This window comes from Ostrea edulis, chromosome 7 (assembly GCF_947568905.1).
Source record: "Ostrea edulis chromosome 7, xbOstEdul1.1, whole genome shotgun sequence".
In the NCBI taxonomy this organism is placed as follows: Eukaryota; Metazoa; Mollusca; class Bivalvia; order Ostreida; family Ostreidae; genus Ostrea; species Ostrea edulis.
In genome coordinates this window covers 26,721,291-26,747,048 of record NC_079170.1, presented here as the reverse complement: position 1 = coordinate 26,747,048, position 25,758 = coordinate 26,721,291, and the positions used below count along the sequence as shown (strand labels likewise).

Sequence of the window (25,758 nt, the reverse complement as noted above, 5' to 3'; positions counted from 1 at the left end):
AGTTTCACCAAGACTTCGGGACTGGGAAGAGGTAGGCAGACAGATTTACACATGCTAGTCCTTAAATAGCATGCTGAAAGACCGCATGTCTATTACATGCATCAAGTAATTTTGGCAGATTTTTCTCAGAAAAAAGTTTTGGCAGATTTTCATTGTACTTGCCAATAGTAATGGGAATTTTCTGGATCAGCCAAAAAAGTCAGTATTTCCAGCACACCAAACACACCCAGTATAGGGTAAAATTTACCACATATACAAACATTTTGTAAATGCTTGTAAAAACATGTTTATGACTGCCCTGTAACAATGAAAATTTTGCCCAAGGGTCACTTAAAGCTCTTTCCCAAAGTCTTCCTTCAAACTTTAAATCCTTCCTAAGGGCTAGACAAAGCAAGTGCTGTAGATATTGTATTTTGAATTATCATGTGGAATGATCACTACTTTGCAAGTTTGGCACATAAAAAAACATTATTAGCACATAATGCATGATATAACAAGAAAGACAAAATAGCTCTACAACACTTATCAACATCAATGATATTCAGTGCAGGTTATGACGTAGAAATGTAGACTGTGAGGACATAGCATTCACAGATAAAACAACTCAATAACTAAATCTACATCTAATTTTCACATGATCCACTTACAACATTTAATGGTATTAAGGCCTCCAATATTGAGAAATTCTAAAATATTTTGTGACTACGATTGTTCCATAAAATAGCATGTCGATATTTTCTACACATGAATGCAAAGATTCAGCATATTTCATGAATAAAATATGCTGAAACTTGGCACTATGTATCAACAAGAGAATTTCAAGCATTCATTTCTGAATATTCCACATACTACAGGTATTCATGAGTACAATTTCTCAAATGAATTTTCTTTTGATAATTGAGCACCTCATTTTCTTTAACATGTTCTAAGAAAACATTGGAAATCATGAAATGGCATTCTGTCCAGGTAATTGATATCTATGATATCTAGACTATTCATTGCACTACCGGGGATATTCAAATGCTGAGTGTATCCATCTGACCTTAAACGACACAGTCTAAAATCCTTAACACAATCATTCTCCATCACATCAGTTTTTTGTACATCAGCAGATCTTCGTTCAATCTTAATACCTATTAAGCTAAGGTCCTCAGACTGTCTTACAGCACATCAGTCACAGACTTTGACCAATCAAAGACCTAAGCACCATTGAAAAATGGCTGACCTAAGCACCACTGAGCATGTGCATCAGTAACGTCCTGTTTTCGGTCCTCTTGGTGTCAACTCTTGAGAACGGACTGTAGATCCTCTGGAAGGGAGGTAACAATCACATCCAGGTGTTTTTTAAGTTTGTGAACACTGTCTTCACTGATGGCAATCTCATTATTCACTGTAAACGCCTGTTAACAAAGAGGAATCCATATAAATCACTTCTGCAGTATACACGCATCTGCTACTAATAGGAAATATCCATACACATGTATCTGCTATTTGGTACCTATCTATATACATGTATGTATGTACATTTTGTACATTCTAACTACATGTATTAGACCTTTGAAATCTGATCTTTATAACATATTTGTTAAAAACCAAACAAACATTCCAAGTCTAAAGCTATAAAAAGCTATTTATGGATTTCAACAAAAAGGACACAGTGCAATATAACCACTCTAACACCATAACTGCACAATTAATGATACCTAGCCGCAGTGTCATAAAACTAGCAGGATATCACTTATGATCTAACTGACAGTCTCATTTCAAGAGGGAGGGGTTAAGATTTTTTTATTATTATTATTATTTTTTTTATATACATTTTTTTTTACAGAATCTGAAGCTTCATTTGAGTTTCTTGTCAAATTTCCCTTGAATTTATCTTAAAATTTTAAGTTTCTCTAGAATTTATCTGACAAGTTTCTTTTGAATATATATTTTAAGACTTACAAGTTTCTCTCGAATTCTGAGAACGAGGTCCACAACTTCTACTTCTTCCTTGTCCTGGATCCAGTCCGTCAGATCCTAAAAATGTAAATCAATAGATTACCAACCCTTCCACAACATCAATAAATTACCAACACCCAAACAACACCAATAGATTACCAACACCCAAACAACACCAATAGATTACCAACACCCAAACAACACCAATAGATTACCAACCCTTCCACAACATGACATGGAGTAACACAGATTAAACAAAAGTATATTTTGCAAGAGTCAATTTAGACACTGATATATCAGGAAAGGAAAATTGGTTCTACTTGTACATGTACCATGGTAGTAATAAATATTGTACCAATTTGCTCTGTTTTGTGCCAACAGAAACAGTACAACATCTATTCTTCATGATCCATAATCACTGATCTGTAACATATCTGTTTGTGAAGAGTATTTTTTTGTGAATATGACAACACATATTACAACTCTAGCTGCAGAAATGAACCTCTCTCGGAAACAAGATTATGACAAACTTGAGTCTACACCAACTTTTTTCCTTAGAGGTACAATTCTGGAGCAAATACAACTTTAAAATTCAGGGAACCCACAACTGATTCGCAGCAACAAACATTTATGACAAGTTACTCATGAAATTCTCAGATATTTCACATACAAGAATGAAAATTAGTTTACAGTATTCTTTGGTGAGAGTCCATTATGTGTATCATCACCATTTCTCACATCAAAAAATCTATACTTTACAGTATTTGTTTAACTTCAATCATAGCAGAGTGTGTCCATGTGAAGGATCAGTAATTTACAGTATTTAACTTACAGCATGACAGTGTGTCCATGTGAAGGTCCTGTAGTTTACAGTATCTAACTTACAGCATTGCAGAGTAAGTTCATGTGAAGGATCTGCAGTTTACAGTATTTAACTTACAGCATTACAGAGTGCCTCCATGTGAGGGATCTGTAGTTTACGGTATTTAACTTACAGCATTACAGAGTGTGTCCATGTGAAGGATCTGTAGTTTACAGTATTTAACTTACAGCATTACAGAGTGTGTCCATGTGAAGGATCTGTAGTTTACGGTATTTAACTTACAGCATTGCAGAGTAAGTCCATGTGAAGGATCTGTAGTTTACGGTATTTAACTTACAGCATTACAGAGTGTGTCCAAGTGAAGGTCCTGTAGTTTACAGTATCTAACTTACAGCATTGTAGAGTAAGTCCATGTGAAGGATCTGCAGTTTACAGTATTTAACTTACAGCATTACAGAGTGCCTCCATGTGAGGGATCTGTAGTTTACGGTATTTAACTTACAGCATGACAGAGTGTGTCCGTGTGAAGGAACTGTAGTTTACGGTATTTAACTTACAGCATGACAGAGTGCCTCTATGTGAAGGATCAGTAATTTACAGTATTTAACTTACAGCATGACAGAGTGTGTCCATGTGAAGGATCTGTAGTTTACAGTATTTAACTTACAGCATTGCAGAGTGTGTCCGTGTGAAGGAACTGTAGTTTACGGTATTTAACTTACAGCATTACAGAGTGTGTCCATGTGAAGGATCAGTAATTTACAGTATTTAACTTACAGTATGACAGAGTGTGTCCATGTGAAGGATCTGTAGTTTACAGTATTTAACTTACAGCATGACAAAGTGTGTCCATGTGAAGGATCTGTAGTTTACGGTATTTAACTTACAGTATTACAGAGTGTGTCCATGTGAAGGATCTGTAGTTTACAGTATTTAACTTACAGCATTACAGAGTGCCTCCATGTGAAGTATCTGTAGTTTCTGGTTGACCTCAATCTGGCGATGCTGGTACCACCCCTCAAAGTTTGGACTCCTGAAAAACCTCCGGTAGAGTCCCTCCCAGTCACCTTTTATCCCCGATGTTAGCTGGGGGCCAGAACGTTCCAACGTTTTCAGAAATTCGTCAGTGTCAAAGGGGCGAAGACTTGGAGGGCACTGGAAATTCAGATATTCAGAAAGCTCAAAATCCTGTTTTGTTAAGAAAATAAAATCAAGATGCATATTTTTGAAAGACGATTTAAAATTCAATTCATTTAATGTTGACAGAAAGAATTTTGACCTTCTGAATGCAAGAATAAAAGCAATATTTTAGCCTTAACTCTGTGTTATGTAAACAAAGACTAGAGTCTTTTTGTATTTAAAGCATCTTAATTTTGCACAGTCAAAAATATTAACTTTTAAATGAGACATTTTACCTAAAGTATACTTGAAATAGGATATTTATAATAAACTTGCATCAATATCCATTGATTTTTAAAACTTCATAAACAATAACATACCACAATCATTGCTTACAAAACAAATATAAACTCTCTGAAATGAGCTTCTGTGATAATGTATAACCTCAATTCTTTCTGAGACCTTTTAAACACATAAGACAGTAGATTTTGATCATTAAAAATGAAAAACAAAATCGGGGAGTGGGGGGGGGGGGGGTCATGAGTAAGTAAATCCCTTTAAAATAGGGCTTAAAATTAGGAGTTAATTTTCAAAACGAGTTTATGATCCAAAGACTGCTTGTTTTCAAACTTTTTGGGGTATAGAGTAAAAATTACGCTATGGCAATAACAACACTATTCATGTACCTTGTGTGGAGAGATATTTCTTTGTAAAGGCATCAGACTTCCCATATAGCGTTCCTGTAAGCAAAGTGAATCGAACACATTCATCATTCCACTCATTGTAATCCAAAATAGAATCATAATCCCAACAGTTAGAAGTGGAAATACAAAGTTACTAATTCTTTACTAAACAATGCCACTGTTAAGTGAACACGCCTCTTTATCATTTCATGAAACGTAACACATACCAAGGGTATCATGAAGCTCTGGGTAAGCTCCAGGAAGTACCGCCGAAGAATTGCATTCTGGGCCTCCACTGGTCGCTTGGCCTGCATTCCCTGGTGAGGAAATCACAAAAATTCACATTTTTTACAGAGATTGATACAATGCACTCCATGTAAATTAGTGTCACTCTTTTAGAATTTTGCAACACAGTCTTTGGTATCATAGCACATAATTTACAGGGCACGTCAGTTACTTGAAAATGTGTAAACAATGCATAAGATTTTCAGTGTAATTCAATTTTTGGCTAATGAGATTTATCAGAAAACATTGCTGGTTGCTTGTTTGGCTGAATAAGGTTACACGTACATTGTACATATCTACAGTGTATTAGATATTTTCTGTGATATTCAATCCTGACTTCCAATCGGACAACTCTTATAACAATGATAAAAAGTACTGTGGTTTTATCTACTGTTTGGTGGGCACCACTTTTTAGTGGATTTGCTGTTGAATACAGTTTTGTTGTACATAAAGTTACAGAAAACTTCCATTAACTCTTTTCCCTTTATATATGTAAGAATTTTACTTTGTTGATCATTTGATTTCGTTTCTTGTTCAATCTGGAAAACAATGGAAATTAGGGTTCAACAAATAATGATAAAACTGCAGTGTCTTACCTTGATGATTCGTTTCAGGATACCTTTATCTTTTGACAAGAATGGCTTGTACCGTGTGTAGACACCTGTGTGAAAGAAATCAATATTACGTGATTATTACAGACATAGTGGGATCATTCACATCAGTACAGATTGACCCCAATTAAATGACTAATCTATTACTTGCTGTAACTTTCTTGAATAATAAAATTGCAATAGATAATCAAGAACTATACAATAGATACTTGAGAACTATACAATGCCATGCATTATTGTTTATCAGAGAAATGAATATCAAACAGAAATAAATATTTAAACACTCTTAGTATATGCATTATTGTTTATCAGAGAAATGAATATCAAACAGAAATAAATATTTAAACACTCTTAGTATATGGCGAATCAAATTTTACATTTCTGAGAAACTTCAGTTTACATAGTTACTTCATCACTCAGCATATCACAAGCCATCAAAATCAGCTCTATCAGAAACTAATAGAGAGATCATTTTGTCAACATAATACATTATACCCTTAACTATTTAACTACAGAAAACACGGGCTGGAACACCACATCTACCACTACAATGTCTGATATTGAGGCACGAGAAGTCCAGCTCTACTCCTCGATCTTTACAGGCAGGTGTCAGAGTGAGTGATTTCAGGTAGGTATACTTGATCTTATACAAGTTTTAATGTTTTACATATTTTCATTTGCACATGTACTCACAGTCTGTATCGACAGTATTCCAAAATTGAAATACTGCCCTACAGATAAACACTATTTATATATATGTATGTAGGAACACTAACAATACTAAAATAGAAATACTGCCCTACAGATAAACACTATTTATATATAAATGTATGTATGTAGGAACACTAATTTTTGATATGATGACATTCTACATCATGCTATAAATGCTAAGAAACACTAATTGTAATGACTGCTCAATATTTCCACCAAATTGTCCATGTCCTATTTCAGAGATAAATTTTAAGCACTCTCAAATGAGTACACAAACAGTACCACACAATGTCAATTAAAGGGACTGATTCACGATTTTCTCCAAAATTTTCTTTTTCACTTTTAATGATCAAAATCTACTGTCTAATGTGTTTAAAAGAGTTCACATTAAAATTAAGGTTATATATCATCACAGAAGCTCATTTTAGAGAGTTTATTATTTGTTTTGTAAACAGAGATTGCAGTATGTTATTGTTTACGAAATTTTAAAAAGAAATGGATATCGATCTAAGTTTATCATATCTTTCACATTTCAAGCATTTTGGGGGTATATGTGTCATCCAAAAGTTAAAATTTGTGACTATGAAAAATTAAGATGCTTTATATTACAAAATCAATATTTCACTTGTTTGTTTGTATACATAAAAAGACTCGAGTCTTTGTTTACATAACACAGATTTAAGGCTAAAATATTGTTTTTATTCTTGCATTCAGAAGGTCAAAACTTTGGCTGTCAACATTAAATGAGTTTATATTTTTAATGTTTACCATCAAAAATGAAAAATGTTTTCATCAAAAATCGTGAACCAGTCCCTTTAAAGATCTGTATAGTACCACACATTAAAGATCTGTACAGTACCACACATTAAAGATGTGTACAGCACCACTCATTAAAGATGTGTACAGCACCACTCATTAAAGATGTGTATAGTACCACTCATTAAAGATGTGTACAGCACCACTCATTAAAGATGTGTTAAGTCCGACTAGTGTATACAGTAAAGCCAAGTGATTTCACTAAGAGTCTGAGGAGCCACTGAATTCAACAGATAGTGTGTTAATGTAAATCCCGGGATGATGTGTTAGTGAAATCATTAGATATTGTATTAGTGAAATCATCAGAAGGTTTGTTATTGAAATCATTAGATAATGTATTAGTGAAATCATCAGACGGTTTGTTAATGAAATCATTAGATAATGTATTACTTAAATCATCAGAAGGTTTGTTAGTGAAATCATTAGACGGTTTGTCAGTGAAATCATCAGAAGGTTTGTTAGTGAAATTACCAGATATTGTATTAGTGAAATCATCAGAAGGTTTGTTAGTGAAATCATTAAATAATGTATTAGTGAAATCACCAGAAGGTTTGTTAGTGAAATCATTAGACGGTGTGCTTGTGAGTTTATTTTGTTAATATCATTAGACTGTATAGTGACATCTTTAAATAGTTTGTAAGTGAAATCATTAAACAATGTGGTCATGAAATCATCAGATGGTGTGTTACTTACATTGTAATCATTGTGTAGTTTGTTAGTGAAATCATAAAATGGTTTGTGAGTGAAATCGTTAAACAATGTGTTCATGGAATCATCAGATTTGCAAGTAATAAAAAAGTTTGGTAGTAAAATCATGAAATAGTTTGTGAGTAAAATCATTAGTGGGTGTATTAGTGAAATCATTTGATGGTTTGTGAGTGAAATCATTAGGGGGTGTATTAGAGAAATCATTAAACTTGTGTATTAGTGAAATCATTAAAATTGTGTGTTAGTGAAATCATTAAACTTGTGTGTTACATAGTATATATGTATTAGTAAAATAATCAGATGGTGTGTTAGTGAAATCATTTGATGGTGTGTTAATGAAATCATTACATAGTGTGTTAGTGAAATCATTAGATAGTGTGTTAGTGAAATCATTAGATAGTGTGTTAGTGAAATCATTAGATAGTGTGTTAGTGAAATCATTAGATGGTGTGTTAGTAAAATCATTAGATTGAGTGTTAGTGAAATCGTTAGTGAGTGTGTGAAATCACTAGACAGTTTACATGTGTTAGTGAAATCATTAGATGGTGTGTTAGTGAAATCATTAGATGGTGTGTTGGTGAAATCATTAGTGAGTGTGTGAAATCACTAGACAGTTTACATGTGTTAGTGAAATCATTAGATGGTGTGTTAGTGAAATCATTAGATGGTATGTTAGTGAAATCATTAGATGGTGTGTTAGTGATATCATTAGATGGTGTGTTAGTGAAATCATTAGATGGTGTGTTAGTGAAATGTGTGTGGAAATGTGTGAGTGTGTGAAATCACTAGACAGTTTCTAGTGGTTGCTACCTGGCTTGGCATCCAGCGTCTTCATACTGCTGACTTTCTTTAGTTTATTAAATCCCTTGGGCACTGTAACAGAGGCACACAATAAACACATCAGTGGGGCTGGGGTTTCACACGCGTGCTGAGCACAGGTCACAAACACATGTAATTACTGCATATCCTTTGGTGAATTATTAAGCTTTAAGGTAAGCATTTGTGAAGTGTATATACATAGTATGGAATAAGTCGGCAGTCATACACAAATATGAATAAATGTGTATCATAGACTAGCATTTAAGCTTACACATTCAGTGAATACAAGATAATATTGTGAAAAGGTTGATTAAATCATCTGATATTTTATACAGGTATCTGTACAGGTATTTGTACAGGTATGTGTACAGGTATTTGTACAGGTGTTTGTGCTGGGACACGATTCCCTCAGGTGTTACCTTGTGTCATCATTTCTCCTATCCGTATAATGTGTGGCCAGTGCTGTAGAGTTTTGGCAAAGAATGGATTCGTGACACCCAGTACAACAGATGGCCTGAAAAAAATGAAGTCAGACCTTGAAATGCACAGTAAGGTCAGGATATAAAAGTATGACCTTGAAATGCACAGTAAGGTCAGAGTATAAAAGTATGACCTTGAAATGCACAGTAAAGTCAGGATATAAAAGTATGACCTTGAAATGCACAGTAAGGTAAGGATATAAAAGTATGACCTTGAAATGCATAGTAAAGTCAGGATATAAAAGTATGACCTTGAAATGCACAGTAAAGTCAGGATATAAAAGTATGACCTTGAAATGCACAGCAAGATCAGAATTTAAAAGTATGACCTTGTAATGCACAGGAAGGTCAGATTATATTTGTAAAGTCAAATTTTGAAGATAAAAAAGTACACATTCATGAGACTTGATTTCATAAACGTGGTTCATTCATTACGATAATCCACTTTCCCTTGTTCATAAAGGAATCAAATTCATGGATATGTCTACACCAGGCAAACAACAGAAATTAAGTCCACTGAGAAATCAATGCTTATATCATAGCTATCTCAATAATTTTAATGTACATATAATCAATCTAAAACATGTCGGTATCCTTTTCTTTACTGTAACAATATAATCAATCTTACTCATTCCTGTACCTATGTCCTATCTAACCTGTACATGAATTGTATTATCTTACATGAACATTAAATGCAATGTATGCTTCTGAAATTTGATTCAGGCTATCAAAATCTACCCCAGTCTACCAGGTCATTCTGTCAGGACTTACGGTGCTTGTGTTTTTGTTGTGTACTCCTTGAACTCGCTGTCATGAATAGTGAAGTAGGGTCTATAGTCTGAACAGAACTTCTGTGGTCCAATCAAACTGTTCATAAAAACAAAAATAAAATGCTAACAAATGTGGAGCAATATATTCGGACACCTGAGAAAGACATCTTTGATCATTGCTAGTGACCTTGACCTACATCTCGTTACTGACCTTATCAAGGCTTGGACAGCGGCTGAGGTCACTGAGGGAGAAGCTGCCATCACAACCAATGGCTGAAACGCAAAACCCTCACATGTGAATTTCAGCGCATACACAAGTAATGCAGTATGTCTGTGATTTATGAAACAAGCTTTTTAAATATGATTAATGTGAACATTTAGATTTTTTCACTTCCATTAAGCTTGTTTGTTTGTATGTACCTCTCCTGTAAGTACGAGTTCCCACAGCATCTGTATATGAGGAAGAATGGTCTGGAAAGAACTGAAAGTTACACCATACACTATTAATAGTCAAAAGAAATGCAGTCTTTGAGTAATACATGAACTTGACATAAAATAATTATTGTGAAGTGCCAACACTTAAGGCTCAGAAATTTTCCTTTATCAGTGTTCAATTTCTTGACAATGACCTTTTGACCCTAAAAGCAACAATGGTGATCTTCAATCGATGGTGAGTCTGTGTTTGAAGTATGGTGATTCAATGTGAAAGAGAAAGTGGCTTAAGGCCCAGGGCCCATATTTACTAAAGTTCGTAGACGTAAACGTAGCGTAAATCTAGACGTAGCGTACGTTTACGTGTGGAACGGTATTCACGAACAGTCGTAGACGTAGATTTACGTCAGAAATAAGCGTAACTCTACGTGTGCTACACTAGTACACGTAAGCTGATCGTAACTTTAAGAATAAACAAAGCAAATGGCGACTTGTCATTTTTATCGATAATTTCTTGCGTAAAGACCTTACAAACCCTCTAGATGCATATAAGCTGGTTAGTAATACACAAATTAATTGTATTTATTCAGATTATCGTTTTCTTTGAGATCATCTGCAATTGTGTGACAATTCTCAAAATTTTTAGCCCGATCTAATTTACCTTGTGGCGGATCTCAGTCTGATTTAAAATCAAACCTCTCACTTCGCTCGATATACGGACAGTCGCTGTCCGTATATCGAGCAAAGTGCGAAATTTGATTTTAATCACACTGGGTGGATCTAACCTTGCCTTTAGAAATAATTGGGAAGCTTTTTATTTTAGTCATGCAGGTTATTTAAAAAAAAAAGAATATTTGCCATTTATCTTATTATATAGGGTAGGTCTAGCATCTTTCAGGGAAATACATTTTTTTTAATTTTCCAAACATGGTGGAATTAATGTATATATATGCAATCAAACATGCAATGTTTTAGATTTGAAAAGAAGAGAGTCACTGTGTGTACAAGAATACATGGTGATCGACAGCTATAGAAAAACTATTTCTACTTATAGATATGTGATCTTTACTTTGTGGTTATAAGCAAATATTGGTAGTCCAAATAACTATTTGTTACATTGTAACTTACACAACAGGGAAATGAGCCTCTAAATAAATATTTCTTTAAAAAAAAAAAGATATGCATTTCATTCCAAGAATACAATTTGGTGCAATTTGTTTCAGAGAGCAATTGTGATGCCTACTAGTGTAGTCATGTGTAGACTTTCAATCTTTCAGAGTGCCATTTCCTTTAACTATAATCCTACAGGAGTCAAACCTTCATTGATAATGCATATATATGAATCTTTCTACCATTCATGATTTGTATGTAATTGACTTTTATATGTGATTAGCTAGGTAAAAGTATTTGCAGTGTATATTACCAAACTCCAAGGATGATGCCTTCAACATACATATTATTTTGTTGAAGTCCACCCCCCCCCCCCCCCCCAATTTACAAAAATCTCACTGATAAAAGTTCATTCTGAAGGCTTCTCACATTAAACCGACATATGTACTAATGCTCCTCTTTACAAATTTTAACCCACCAGACAACTTGGTTGACAAATATTTAAGATTTATTTATTATGTCATCATTTTAATATCAAGATGTTAAAATCATTCTAGAAATGGAAGTAATACATGTACATGTCAATATCAATAACAACATGAAAATTCATCTAAGAATTTATCTATTAACAAATATAATTACATGTACATAATTGTGTGCATAACAATGCATGTACATGTACTTAATTTCTTAAACATGTATTGTAACAAATTCTATTTTGCTGAATATCAAACTTTTTTTTATTTTACTGTCAATTTTTAAATGCCCATATGATATATAAATGAATAAATAAATATATAAGATGACATCAATGTAGCAGATGGACCATCAGCATGGATTGATCAGTGGGTAGAGTACCAGACTACGGGTCATGGGTTAGATTCTCAATCCTGCCATATATTTTTGAATCATTCCTCTGCTCGTCCTTTTACACAATCATGGCAATGGAAGATGAACATTTCTCGGTTTCGCAAAAGATTTTTCAGGCCATTACAGCAATGTACCCATAGACCTAGAAAAATAATAGTATTACATTGATTTAAATAAACAACTGTCATTACACTGCAATCAAATTTCATAAGGCTTGAAAAATACATGCAAAATAATTGTTAGTTAAATAAACTGTAAAATTGTGATAATACTGATTTTATTTACTGTATATTCATCTACCGTACACCATATCTGGGAAGATATCATTAAGTATCACCTACAATTTCAATTTTAATGATTTATAACCCAAGAGTCCATATTAAGAAAAAGATTTCAAATGACCCCAAGGTCAACTTCAGTATTTTTTCATTAACCATTCCCCTTGTAATGAAATTGGCTTCTTTCCAAACCAGAAAAAAATACTTTTTAACCAAGAATGGTAAGTTTCAGTTAAGGTCATTCACGTTTATAAATAAAAAATAATTTTTTGTGACATTTCAGGTACAATTCACTTGCATTCTATTTTCTTTCTACAAAATTCTCAGGTTTAATTAGTCTAGAGTTAACATATTTTGATAGTTCCTGGTTGTGGCAAGTAAAAATGTAAAATCAGCTGATATGTACTGCAGTAAGGTATATGAATGGGATTTTACTGTAGCAAAGAAGGTGAGAAAAATCTTTAGCACAATTGAGTATTGAACCTGGTACCTTTGCACTGAGCTACTCAGGCTGACATATAGTACATGGTAGTACAACATTATAAATTTAAAGGGGCATATTTGCTGTGAAAGTGATGGCAACCATTTTTATCTCTCAAAATCTCCCAATGGCAAAGGAATATGTATTACTGACTAAGAAAAATATTTCTTTAGTAAAATAAAAAAAACAAAAAAACAACAGAAACCTAACAAGAGGCCCACAGGCCTTATCGGTCACCCGAATACTAGTGGAAAAGTATCATTACTTCCACGGACTATGAAATCTAGAAAAAAATTCCTGTTCTAAATATCTAAGCTAATTATATTCTAATGTTCAGCAACAGTATAAAACAAGATGTGTTCTTAAAACTTCACATCCCTCAAAGTGCATACACTGATGAAAGGCTTTAAATAGGTGTATTCACATGAAAACATCAAAAGATATTACTAATTTGGACTCATCTTAAAGTCATAACCCTGGGTTGTGAAATTCACCATTTTTTGTACATCCTTTTCTGCATTTATATTTTATACAGTATCAGCAAACTTACACATAAATACTATATACTAAGTTTGGCCCCACCCTGGGGTCAACACCCTTACTCTGGGGGAAATCAAATTTACAATTTTGGTAAAAGACTACCTCCTCTATCCATTTAGTTTCAATTTAGTATCAATAGCATTAAAGAAGATGTAATTTAAGTGTTTTATACACATAAACACTATATAACAAGATTTGCCCCGCCCTGGGGTCAAAACCCCTACCCCGGGGATCATGAAATTTACAATTTTGGTAGAGGCCTGCCTGCTCTACATCACTATGCATTTAGTTTTTCTTATATGTGTGTGTTTCTTGATCAGAAGATTTTTGAAAATTAGTCCCCCTTGTCCCAATGATGCTTCATACCAAATTTGAAAAGAATTGGACTGGTAGTTATTAAGAAGTTAAAAATGTTCAATTGTTAACGCACGACGAATGAAAACTAATTGCAATAGGTTACCGAGTAAACTCAGGTGACCTAATAAAAGTACATTTGATAACCGCTTTTAGTGTAAAGAAATATATAAAGAAGAATTATTGGCTTGCAAGATAATAATTATTTAATCACCAAAATTACATATATTCATTTGCTTGCTTTGAGATTAAAAGGTGTTTCAAATAACTGAATACATGTGTTATTACTGATCAGAAATATATAATATAGAGCAATTTTTATTGAGTGTTGATTTCAAATTTTGGTGACAAAATTACAGCTATTATATTGGAAATCATGCAAGAATTTTTAATATCGAGGAGATAAAAAATAAAATTTCAAAGAAACATAGTGTATGTCCTTAGATTGGTTAAATTTCTATTTGCCAAAAAGGTGAAGATATGCTTAGACAGACAGGTACAAAACATGCAAAATGGACAAACTTTGATCATAAAAACTCATAAATTTATGTTCTTAAATCTTTGCCTAAGGATTTAATCATCAATGCATTACAAAAATCATTACATCATGTACCATAATTTGTTTTGGATTTTTTTTAAAACTTTGTAAGTACAGAAATGATTAAATGTGTACAAACAGTGGATATACTTACATCATATATATGTACTGTACATCTTGCATCCCAGTCCTAACCCTGAAGCATCATGGAAAATCTTTCAGGAGAGGACATGAAGAGAAATGTATCTAAATCAAGGAATGCTGCTGTCTGTTGGCAATTTATTTCTTGACCACCTTTATGACCCTTTGAAAAATAACAGAGGTCAGCTAACTTGGATATCTAGTGCATTATATCACACCTAATATCTCCAGTTAATATATAGTCAATGTTATTCTACATTAAATAAATTAACACTGACTTCACACAGTTGTACAACTGTATTTGAATGCGATTTTGTTTCACAATATTTTCTGAAAGTTTTAATAATTGAAATGATGCTAAAAGAGACTGTAACTGTCCTCATCTGGTACCGAGTCCATTCACCCTCTCTACCTGTTCGCCCAGAGTATATATTGTTAAAGCAATAATAATTTTCATATTTTATAACCATGCAATAGAGGGGCACGTACAAATCACACATTTTAGAATAAGTGCCTGTATATATAATGTATATTTTAGATTCATTTTTCACCAATATTCTTGTTTTTCTTTTTGCGAAATGATGTGAAAGCATGTGCATACTTGTGTACAGGTAGCTATGATACTGCTTTGATGTTGTTCCAGTCATGAAATTAAAAAAATGGGATAAATAATTTTGAATTTCAATTGTGGTATTGTCAAAAGTTTGAAGTTACCATGTACACAAATGAGCTTGTGTCTTAATGTGTTAATAGTGGGCACATATCAAATTGTAAATAACTTACACATATGTATATGTGCTCACTATTTAGAAATTAAGATCCAGGCATTATAGCAGCTACATAGGTTGAGAACAAAATGAATAAGGGACTGTGGTTTTACCATGTGTGTCATGTACTGAATCCCCTTGAAGTCAATTTAACATTATTTAGGGGCCTAGTGACGAGTAGTCAGTGGTAAAACATTTAAGGTTATTACTACACAAACAACTTAACTTACTTGTCAGTCCATGCCGACTTCTTTTTGAAGACCTACAGCATCGCAGATCCATGCACAAGTCAAATGCGTTAAATTTGATGAACCTTCCATTTGGATTTGTAAACAACACTGAATAGCGGTACAGTTGATCGACATGCCGTTGGCAGGCATACGTATACGTTGAAATTCGTTGCTTTCTCACAAAGTTCTGTGTTCTTTTTCGTCATAATGCGGCGGTAGCGCAGGGAAGTCAAAGTAAATGAGCAAATTCACACTTTTTACGCTTCGAAGTGAAAATAGCCACTGCGCACGCGTACGTGCAATCGTACATCGTAAGTTACGTTTGCGGCTACGAACGGTTTTGTAAATACCATTTCACGAGAACGTAACTCTAATCTTAAGTCAGACGTAAATCCTACGTTTACGTCTACGTCTACGAACTTTAGTAAATATGGGTCCAGAAACCTATCTGACTACAGACAGATAAACAACCTCATTCCAGCATATCCCTTCCTCCAAACTTTGTTACAGGTAAGTTATAAATGTGATGTAAGTCATACCTGAAGATATCAATCTCATACAGAGATGGCAAGATGGTGGGAGCTGGCAGTACAGGCTGTAAACAACAATTCATATTGATAATAATGGCAGTACAGGCTGTAAACAAGACAATTCATAATCCCAGCAATACACCAGGCTGTAAACAAGATAATTACTATCCATAATCCCAGCAATACACCAGGCTGTAAACAAGACAATTCCTATTGATAATAATGGCAGTACAGGCTGTAAACAAGACAACTGATCTTCATAATCCCAGTACAGGCTGTAAACAAGACAATTGATCTTCATAATCCCAGCAATACACCAGGCTTTAAACAATACAATTCATATTCGGTAATTCTAACAGAACAGGCTGCAAACAATGCAACTCATATTCGGTAACCCTGGCAAGCACTGTAGTATTTGTGGTGGCTCAGCTTTTAATTGTGTTTTATTGTTGCACCAAATCCATAATTCTTAAGGAAGTACTCTACATTGTCATAATGCCTGACTTCCTTCTAAAACATGGATGAAAATATAAATATCAGCAATATTTGCCTATTCATTAAAACGATCTTCGCCTAGCTGAGTAGCTCAGCATGTCAACTGCTGAACTGTAGATCATGGGTTCGAGTTTTTAATTTTTTGCAGATTGCTTTCTACTAAAACTGCATTTTTTGACTGAATAAAGTAAATTTGAAAGTTTTCAATTTCAAAATATTGTTGTACATATCCTCCACTTTTCATCCATATCAAATTTCTCTGGTGTAGCATACCTCTTTAACCATGGCAATTAGTTATAGGGCATTCATTTAGCATTATTATTCGTAACGTCACTGGCAAATTGTTACGAAGCATTGATTAAGCATTGTAATTCATAACATGCAGCATTAATTAAGCATTATAATTCATCACAATGTTCATTGTGAAGCATTGAATAAGCATTATACTTGAATTTAATAACCATGATAGTAGAAAGCATTGATTTAGCATTATAAGTCATACAAATGATAGTTATGAAGCAATAATTAAGCATCGTAAATTACAACCATGATAAATATTCATGAAGCACTGATTAAAGCATTGTAATTCATATAGCCATGACAAATGACAAGAAACTGGTATTCATTAAGTACAACATATTATAATTTTTAACTCAATCATTGTAACTGATATACAAATCAACATTCCCTTCAAGCAGAAATACATAAGATATAGCCCCTTTGAATGAAAAGTTGAAAGTATATTTATGAAATTAAGCCAAAACTTACGCTACACAGAATCACTTATCATACAACATGTAGGCTCATCCGATTATCAATCCTATTTACACTGGATACTGAATAACATCACAGAAACAGAAGTCGTGCAGCCCTGCTGATGACAGTGAGACAAAAAAAACAACTTACTGCTATGGATGTTTTGATAGGCACTCTATCCAGGAGTTTGTCTGTCCGCGAGGGGATTCTGACCTACGTACACAATAAAGTACACTGACAACATCGAATAACTGAGAACACAATGGCGACACAGTGGAGTAGCGTATATATATGTAAAGAGATTTACATCCACAATTACTGTAAAGCAGATTAAGATATGATAAAATACTCAAAACTAATTATATAATTATACAAAGAAAAGACCTCTAAGCAATTTGAAATTAGCCCAACTTCTAAAGCTCAACTAAAATCTTTAAGAAACTGAAAAAACACAAAATGTAGTGAAGTGAGAAAAACATTCAGTAATAAACACAACACACCTTAATACAACTTCTTCACAACAGCTTGCACAAATTTAATGCAACAGATTGTATAATCTGCTTATAAGATAATCCGTTACATGAATATATGCTTCCTTGGACATATCCTTCACACAGGAATATCATAATTACAACTTCAGCGACAACAAATTATGTCGTACAACACAAATTACCTGTATAACAGTTCCAAAGATTGGTAGACTGACAGTGTCGCCCCCTAGTGGACACGGCCACTGGTCGATGTCATGACATGCTACAACGGAAAAATTATAATCCTTAAAAAAAAAAATGACTGTTAAGTACAGATACTGCGATATCAATACATCAAGTTGGTGGGAGATAAGCATGCAGTTATAAACTGGAGATTAGAATCACCAAAGCCAAGTCCTCCAATATTTTGTATACCATTCAAATTATAACTATACCAACACTTAAAAAATGTAAGTTTGGAAATAATTTAAATAGATTACCTGCTTCTAAGCTAGGCTCTCCATTGTCAAAATACCCTGGAGCTATGATACTGACTAACTCATTAAACAATGCCACAAATGGTAGTCTGGAAACGAGCACCACGGACTGAAAAAAAAAAGATATCATAATCAAGGAGATTTGTCATCAAAGAGATGATCACATACAACATATAAAGATAGACTTAGGAGTATTTGTAACCAAGCATGATAGCCAGTCAATTAACCTATTGAGTGGCTCCTTACATATCATCTTGTGAACACATGTACATTGCACATGTCTAGTATTTACTAATGTATCAGACACTTTACATAGAATCCCCTTACCTTTTGGAAGTAACCCCTTTTGATACTTTTGTCTTTGGTTTGGCGAAAATACACAAAACCATACAGGTAACCACTATCTGTCTGAAATATACAAAACTAAACAGGTGACCACTATCTGTCTGAAATATACAAAACTAAACAGGTGACCACTATCTGTCTGAAATATACAAAACTAAACAGGTGAGGTAACGAATATCAGACAGCATACAAAACACTATACAAGTAACACTGTCATTGTAAATTACACAAAACCAGACAGCTAACCACAGTCAGACTGAAATACACAAAACTATACAGGTGAGCACTGTCTGTCTGAAATACACAAAACTATACAGGTGAGGTAACGAATATCAGACAGCATACAAAACACTATACAAGTAACACTGTCATTGTAAATTACACAAAACCAGACAGCTAACCACAGTCAGACTGAAATACACAAAACTATACAGGTGACCACTGTCTGTCTGAAATACATAAAACTATACAGGTGAGGTAACGAATATCAGACAGCATACAAAACACTATACAAGTAACACTGTCAGTGTAAACAAGAGGTACTGTGAGCAATGCTCACTAAGAATGACCCCCGCTTACCCCAATCTCCCAAAGGGTGTTGTTGATAGGTATAAATTACCTCTTTCCTGAGTGTAAAAATATGGTATGCCTTTGTAGCAGAAAATGGAAGATATAGTCCGAACAAAAATCCATGGCATAAACCTATAATTTTGACCTTGAGATCAAAGGTCAAGGTCATAAAGAGGTCATGAATGTACATGACACATAGTCTCATGGTGATACACCCATGCCTTATGGTATAACTATGTCAAAACCCTATAATCAATTTTGACCTTGAGGTCAAAGTTCAAGGTCATATAGAGGTCATGAAGGTACTTGACACATTGTCTCATGGTGATACACTCATGTGTCAAATATGGTATGTCTATGTCAAAGAACAAAGAAGGCATAGCCCTGACACGAATCCATTGTAAAAACCTTTAATTTTAACCTTGAGGTCAAGGTCATATGGAGGTCATGAAGGTACATGACACATCGTCTCATGGTGATACACTCATGTGTCAAATATGGTATGCCTATGTCAAAGAACAAAGAAGTTATGGCCCGGACACGAATCCATTGTAAAAAACCTTTAATTTTGACCTTGAGGTCAAGGTCATATAGAGGTCATGAAGGTACTCGACACATCGTCTCATGGTGATCCACCTGTGTGCCAAATATGGTATGCCTAAGTCAAAGAACAAAGAAGTTATGGCCCGGACATGAATCTGCACAGACAGACGGACGGACAGACAAAGTGATTCCTATATACCCCCCAGAACTTCGTTCGGGGGCTATAATTACACAAAACCAGACAGCTAACCGCAGTCAGACTGAAATACACAAAACCATACCAGAAAACATTGACAATCTGATATATAGAAAAATTAAATACACAAAACTATGCAGGTACACAAAGTCAGTCTGAAATACACACAATGTATACATTTAACATTTATAGCAACGTCATGGGTTTGTGGGAATGTAAAGGACACACTGACCATTGCTTATTACAATATACTTATTGCACCATGATCAATCAACAATCTTCATCCTCTAAATGAATGAACAAATATTAACAGAGAAATGGATAAAATTTGATGTACTTGAATATTTCATATGACGATTAAGTGTCTGATTACGGGGGTGTTCTATTTAATATCTATGTCCGATGTAAACAAGTTCAGCTATCATATGAAAGGTGAAGATAACGAACAGTGATCAATCTCATAACTCCCTTGAGGAATAAAAATTAGAGAGTTGAGCAAACACAGACCCCTGGATATACCAGAGGTGGGATCAGGTGCCTAGGAGGAGTAAGCATCCCTTGTCGACCGGTCACACCCATCATGAGCCCTAGATCTTGATCAGGTAAACGGAGTTATCCGTAGTCAAAATCAGTGTGCCAAAAACAGCCTAACAATTGGTGTGAAACAAGTCAGTCAGCATTTGACCCAGAGATAGGTTGTATTGGTATACTAGATCGTTATAAATACTTCATAGCCTGACACAAACAATATCCCACCTGTAGCTGATGTGGTTGTATTGGTATACTAGATCGTTATAAATACTTCATAGCCTGACACAAACAATATCCCACCTGTAGCTGATGTGGTTGTATTGGTATACTAGATCGTTATAAATACTTCATAGACTGACACAAACAATATCCCACCTGTAGCTGATGTGGTTGTATTGGTATACTAGATCGTTATAAATACTTCATAGACTGACACAAACAATATCCCACCTGTAGCTGATGTGGGTAGTCTTTCTGCAGCTGTGACTTCGGTATGTGTCTCCTGCCAGGACTTTGTCTGATTCGGAAATGGAACTGTGTGTCTCCCATACACCCTATAAACACAAGCATTCCATGTAAACATCACATGTAGACATCACATGTAAACATCACATGTAAACATCACATGTAAACATCACATGTAGACATCACATGTAAACATCACATGTAGACATCACATACACCCTATAAACACAAGCATTCCATGTAAACATCACATGTAGACATCACATACACCCTATAAACACAAGCATTCCATGTAAACATCACATGTAGACATCACATACACCCTATAAACACAAGCATTCCATGTAAACATCACATGTAGACATCACATACACCCTATAAACACAAACATTCCATGTAAACATCACATGTAGACATCACATGTAAACATCACATGTAGACATCACATGTAAACATCACATGTAGACATCACATGTAAACATCACATGTAGACATCACATGTAGACATCACATGTAGACATCACATGTAGACATCACATACACCCTATAAACACAAGCATTCCATGTAAACATCACATGTAGACATCACATGTAAACATCACATGTAGACATCACATGTAAACATCACATGTAGACATCGACAGAATATTGACAAGTACGATTCTTCCACGTCCCTGGGAACTATATAAATAATGTAGTTCTTGGAATATTAGATTTTTACAAACTGTACCACGACTTTGAAATGTATTCCACAGGTTTTACACATACACCCAAAGATTATCATTTATCATATTAATTGTCCTGCACAATCGCCCCAATATATACATGGACAAGAAATCCTCACCTGTCCTAGTACCTAATATAGTAGTGGCATTGGTATGTGCCACCTCATAATAAAACATTTTTTATGCCTGCTACAGTGGAACCCCGTTATTACGTTCCCCCTTTATTATGTTAGTCCGCATATTACGTTGGAATTTCAAAGCACAAAACCATTTCTTAACAAACCTATGTAAAATAGACCTTGTTATTACGTTGTCCTAAAATGCCGGGACTCGGTATTACGTTGTAAAAATTCCGACAAAAACGTAATAAACCCCTAATTATTCAATAGTGGTTCTCAAAATAATAAGCCATTCATACCTTGACTGCCTGAGGCAGTCACCACGTAAATTTCCTGGTCTGTTTGGGGATTAGAGACGCTTGACTGATCACGCTTCGATAGATCTAGTGACATCAATACAGGTGAATACTCCGTATAGAAGCCAGTGATAAACAGTTAAATAATGTTTATTTAGAAATTGTACTCTATGAAATTTACTTCATTTTCCATATTTTGATAATCAAAGAAATAATTCCTTAACCACCTGCGTGTTCAGCATAGTGTGATTACGTTCGTTATTAAAACTCTATTGACGGACAGCTTTGGCACCAAACAAGAAAGACAAGATTTATCATAGCAATGTTACAACCGCTTGGGTAACTGCTTGGACATAGGTGACTAAAGGTGTTCAATTAAAAAAATTGTTCGTTGTTTGGACATGCAGCTTGGGTGTTCGTAAATCTCGTCCATACATACACCAATCTATCGGCCGATTCGTGCACGGCATTTATCTCAGTGAATATTTTTTTTTTTGAATCCCTTGATGCGCACGTGATTTTAGTGCCATCATTTAGCGTTATAAATGAAATCTTCGTGCATCATCATATTTTTTTTTATATGGATTGCGCTTAAATTGTTCTCCGTGCATGTTTATTGTTGGTGAGAAGTGTGTAAGTGTTGGGTATCGTGTGCGTTTTGTGTCTATAGTTTTGTTGTTTTTTGGGGTGGGATTTTTTTAATTGTGTTGTGTATTGTGTAATTAGAGAACTTAATAAAAACGATGTTTTGTTATTTTATTAATACGAATGTTGAATACGAACCGGAACGAGTTATTGAGAGAAATTTACATGAACGCATTGTTTTAAAGTTGAACAAAATGGCGGTCCAAACGAATGCAGAAAAAGCAACATTTATCAAAACTTCCTTATGTATCCTACACCGAAATAAAGAAAAGGGATAAGAACATGAAGAATTACGGACATTAGAGATAAGATGTAAATAACACAAAGTATCATAGTCTTTTAAACAAAGGAACAGTAAAGATATATTCACACACCCCTTCACGGAGTACCAACGGACGATATACAATTTCCAAATGATAATTTTAACGGATTTCACTGGGAACATTTATTACGTTGCCCCCGGTATTACGTTATTTTATCGTGAGAAAATGGAAAATGTAATAACGGGGTTCCACTGTATTATATTTAACATTGATACAGATAAACAAACTGTTCATTCTCCCTTTGCTATTCTATATATATTGGTACAGTAATAAAAACATACTTGCAGCAAAGTGATGGGGATGAACGTAACTTAATTGTTACATTCAAAAATTCATAATAAGTTTTAAAGCTACAGGGAATGAAAATCACTTCGTTGTAAGCATGAATTCATTACAAGTGTCTTCACTGTAACCATGTTCGACTGTATTCCTTTTCATAAAGTGTTCTGTTACATTTGTTTGCATGCGTGTGCATGTTAAGATTATCAAAAAAAGTTTAAATAATATTTGAAGGTGTTGTATTCATTGAAATTTAAAAAATGACAAAAAGACATTATGCCCCTCTTCTCCCAAAGTTTACGGACTTCAAGAAGCTGTAAACAGTTTTATTATCAATATTGCTGAAAGAATTACAAAGAAATAATACATTGTGTGTACAGGCTATGATGTTTGGCTCAATTCTTAAATTCAATTCCCGAAACCTTGCACTGAACCTCTATCTAATAACTTCTATCTCCTTCATTATGAGCCAAAAAAGTACTATATATCACATACAGGTAAAAAAAAAAATTCTTTCGCTGTCTGTGACTCCGTCTGAAGTTAATGCAATAAGTAATGAATTATTGTATATTCTATATGATTAAATCAATGATTTATGTCCTAGGTACTAATTAAATTTATGATTTATATACTGGGTTATTCAAAAATTAATAATTCATGTACTGGGTACTCCAATGAACAATTCATGTTCTCGACAATCCCATCAAGTATACAAAATTAAGAGTAGTTCAAACACAGACCCCTGGACATAACAGAGGTGGGATTAGGTGCCTAGGAGGAGTAATCATCCCCCGTTGACCAATCAAACCCACTATGAGCCCTATATCTTGATCAGGTACATACAGAGTAATCCTTAATTAACACGTCAGACAGCATTTGACCTAACGACAGGTTGTATTTGCAAATAAGATAATCATAACAATCATAGAATTTACAAAATGCAGACTTCAAACGTGACCATTAAAAATCCCTGTAACATCTACTTATTGTTCAGTAGCTTGCTTTAATTCAAAAACTGATCATATGTAGAACATACTCTTGTATATCGATTCAGTTGAGAGACATAAACAACATATGGCATGTGATAATGGAACATTGCTACATAAATATGGGAAGATGACGACGGAGAAGCTGCAGTTATCTCATTTGTAAGAAAATCCTATATCTATAGTCTACATCTGTAATGTAATATCTATAATAAACATATATGATTTTCAATATATAATATATGTATGTGATTTTTTTGCTATGCTACTAATAATCCAAGTACCTGTGTTCTATGAAACGGTTAATTATTTTGTTACCTGAATTTGAGTCAGGAAAGGACAAGTAGCAGATGTTGGTTTTCTAAATAAAATACAACAACACATAATATAGATTAGATAATATTCAGAGCATAATAATCTTATCAATGCTTTAAGGATCTGATGAGAATAAAATTTATATATACATTATATATAAGAAAAGGTAAATCAAGTCCTTTTTAAAGAAAAGAGTTTCAACAAAGCGGCAGCCAGTTTCTGAGTCAGTGCATCAGAAGATCGATCATGGAATCGAAGATAGTTCTATATGAATTTATCAACATAAAAAACAGAGTTGAAATGAATTACCTCGACATCTGTCAGTTTCACGTGACCTGGGTATATCAACTGAAAGTAAATCGAGATTAATCTTCATAAACCTGGAAGTTGAAGTAACTTGCACGGCAGAAAGTTAGACATCTTGGCACACCAATACAATACTGAATTAATACTGCACAGTATGACAGAGGCTTCAATAGTTCGCTTTGAAATTAATCAGGCCCGTAGAACTCTATAATTTAGCTTTAAGCAGATACTGTATTTAAGGTTTTTTTGTTTTTGTTTTTTGTATAGAAAATATTTCTCTAATATACATAAAATATGGGCTTTGATCAGGTAAATATCTACGGTAAATACAACAAGGCATCCTGATCACAGGAGTCGGCAAGCTCAGTGGTAGTATTAACTATTTATGCCCATTTCTCATATATTTCTACTTTATTGATAAAATTGCCGACTTCTGTGTCTTGATCCTGTTCGTTATTTCATACTTGCTTGGGTTTTAATGATAATTTGATTGCTTTATGACGTATTTGAATTTTTAAATACGATACACTTTACACATTTATCTTTATTCCTAATTAAGAGTAACAAATGTAGAAACTGTTAGAATATGTCACAGGGAAACTCCCGGTGATTGAGTTTTAAAAATAAAATGTCAACAAAGCTGAAGTATCAGCTGATGCTCTAATTCTACCTCCATAGCCTGACCCAGCTCCAAATCAAATGTGACGACACACGCACAGTGAATCCAGTTAGAGAACCTGTCCCATGGTAGGACAGTGGGGGATATAGGATACTCCTCCCGCGGTACGGGAAACTCCGTCTGTGGAACACCGTTATCCACAGCTGCCATTTTTACTCACTGACCTTGACCTTCTTTG

At 34.2% G+C, this 25,758-nt stretch overlaps 1 protein-coding gene and 1 long non-coding RNA gene across 5 annotated transcripts; both read right to left on the bottom strand.

The window, feature by feature from the left end:
- Positions 1-119: 119 nt before the first annotated feature.
- Positions 120-25,730, bottom strand: LOC125656895 (protein DENND6A-like). Of its 4 annotated transcripts, none has more exons than XM_048887516.2 (20): positions 25,572-25,730; positions 24,905-24,943; positions 24,599-24,641; positions 20,893-20,996; positions 18,585-18,665; positions 18,261-18,366; positions 17,964-18,043; positions 17,441-17,503; positions 16,049-16,104; positions 10,189-10,249; positions 9,980-10,041; positions 9,770-9,865; positions 8,939-9,033; positions 8,511-8,573; positions 5,451-5,515; positions 4,797-4,886; positions 4,573-4,626; positions 3,710-3,955; positions 1,948-2,022; positions 120-1,400 (listed from the first exon to the last, which is right to left on the bottom strand). In XM_048887516.2, the coding sequence occupies exons 1-20, from the start codon at positions 25,728-25,730 to the stop codon at positions 1,281-1,283; spliced, it is 1,758 nt and encodes a 585-aa protein (XP_048743473.1). In that variant the 3' UTR covers positions 120-1,280. The 4 variants fall into 4 exon arrangements, with proteins under 4 accessions (XP_048743473.1, XP_048743474.1, XP_055999780.1 ...); XM_048887517.2 differs by having other exon boundaries at positions 3,710-3,922; XM_056143805.1 differs by lacking the exon at positions 8,511-8,573.
- Positions 11,801-15,781, bottom strand: LOC130047975 (uncharacterized). Its single transcript, XR_008796799.1, has 3 exons — positions 15,510-15,781; positions 14,526-14,675; positions 11,801-12,322 (listed from the first exon to the last, which is right to left on the bottom strand). It is a non-coding gene; the product is annotated as an uncharacterized LOC130047975 (long non-coding RNA).
- Positions 25,731-25,758: the final 28 nt, after the last annotated feature.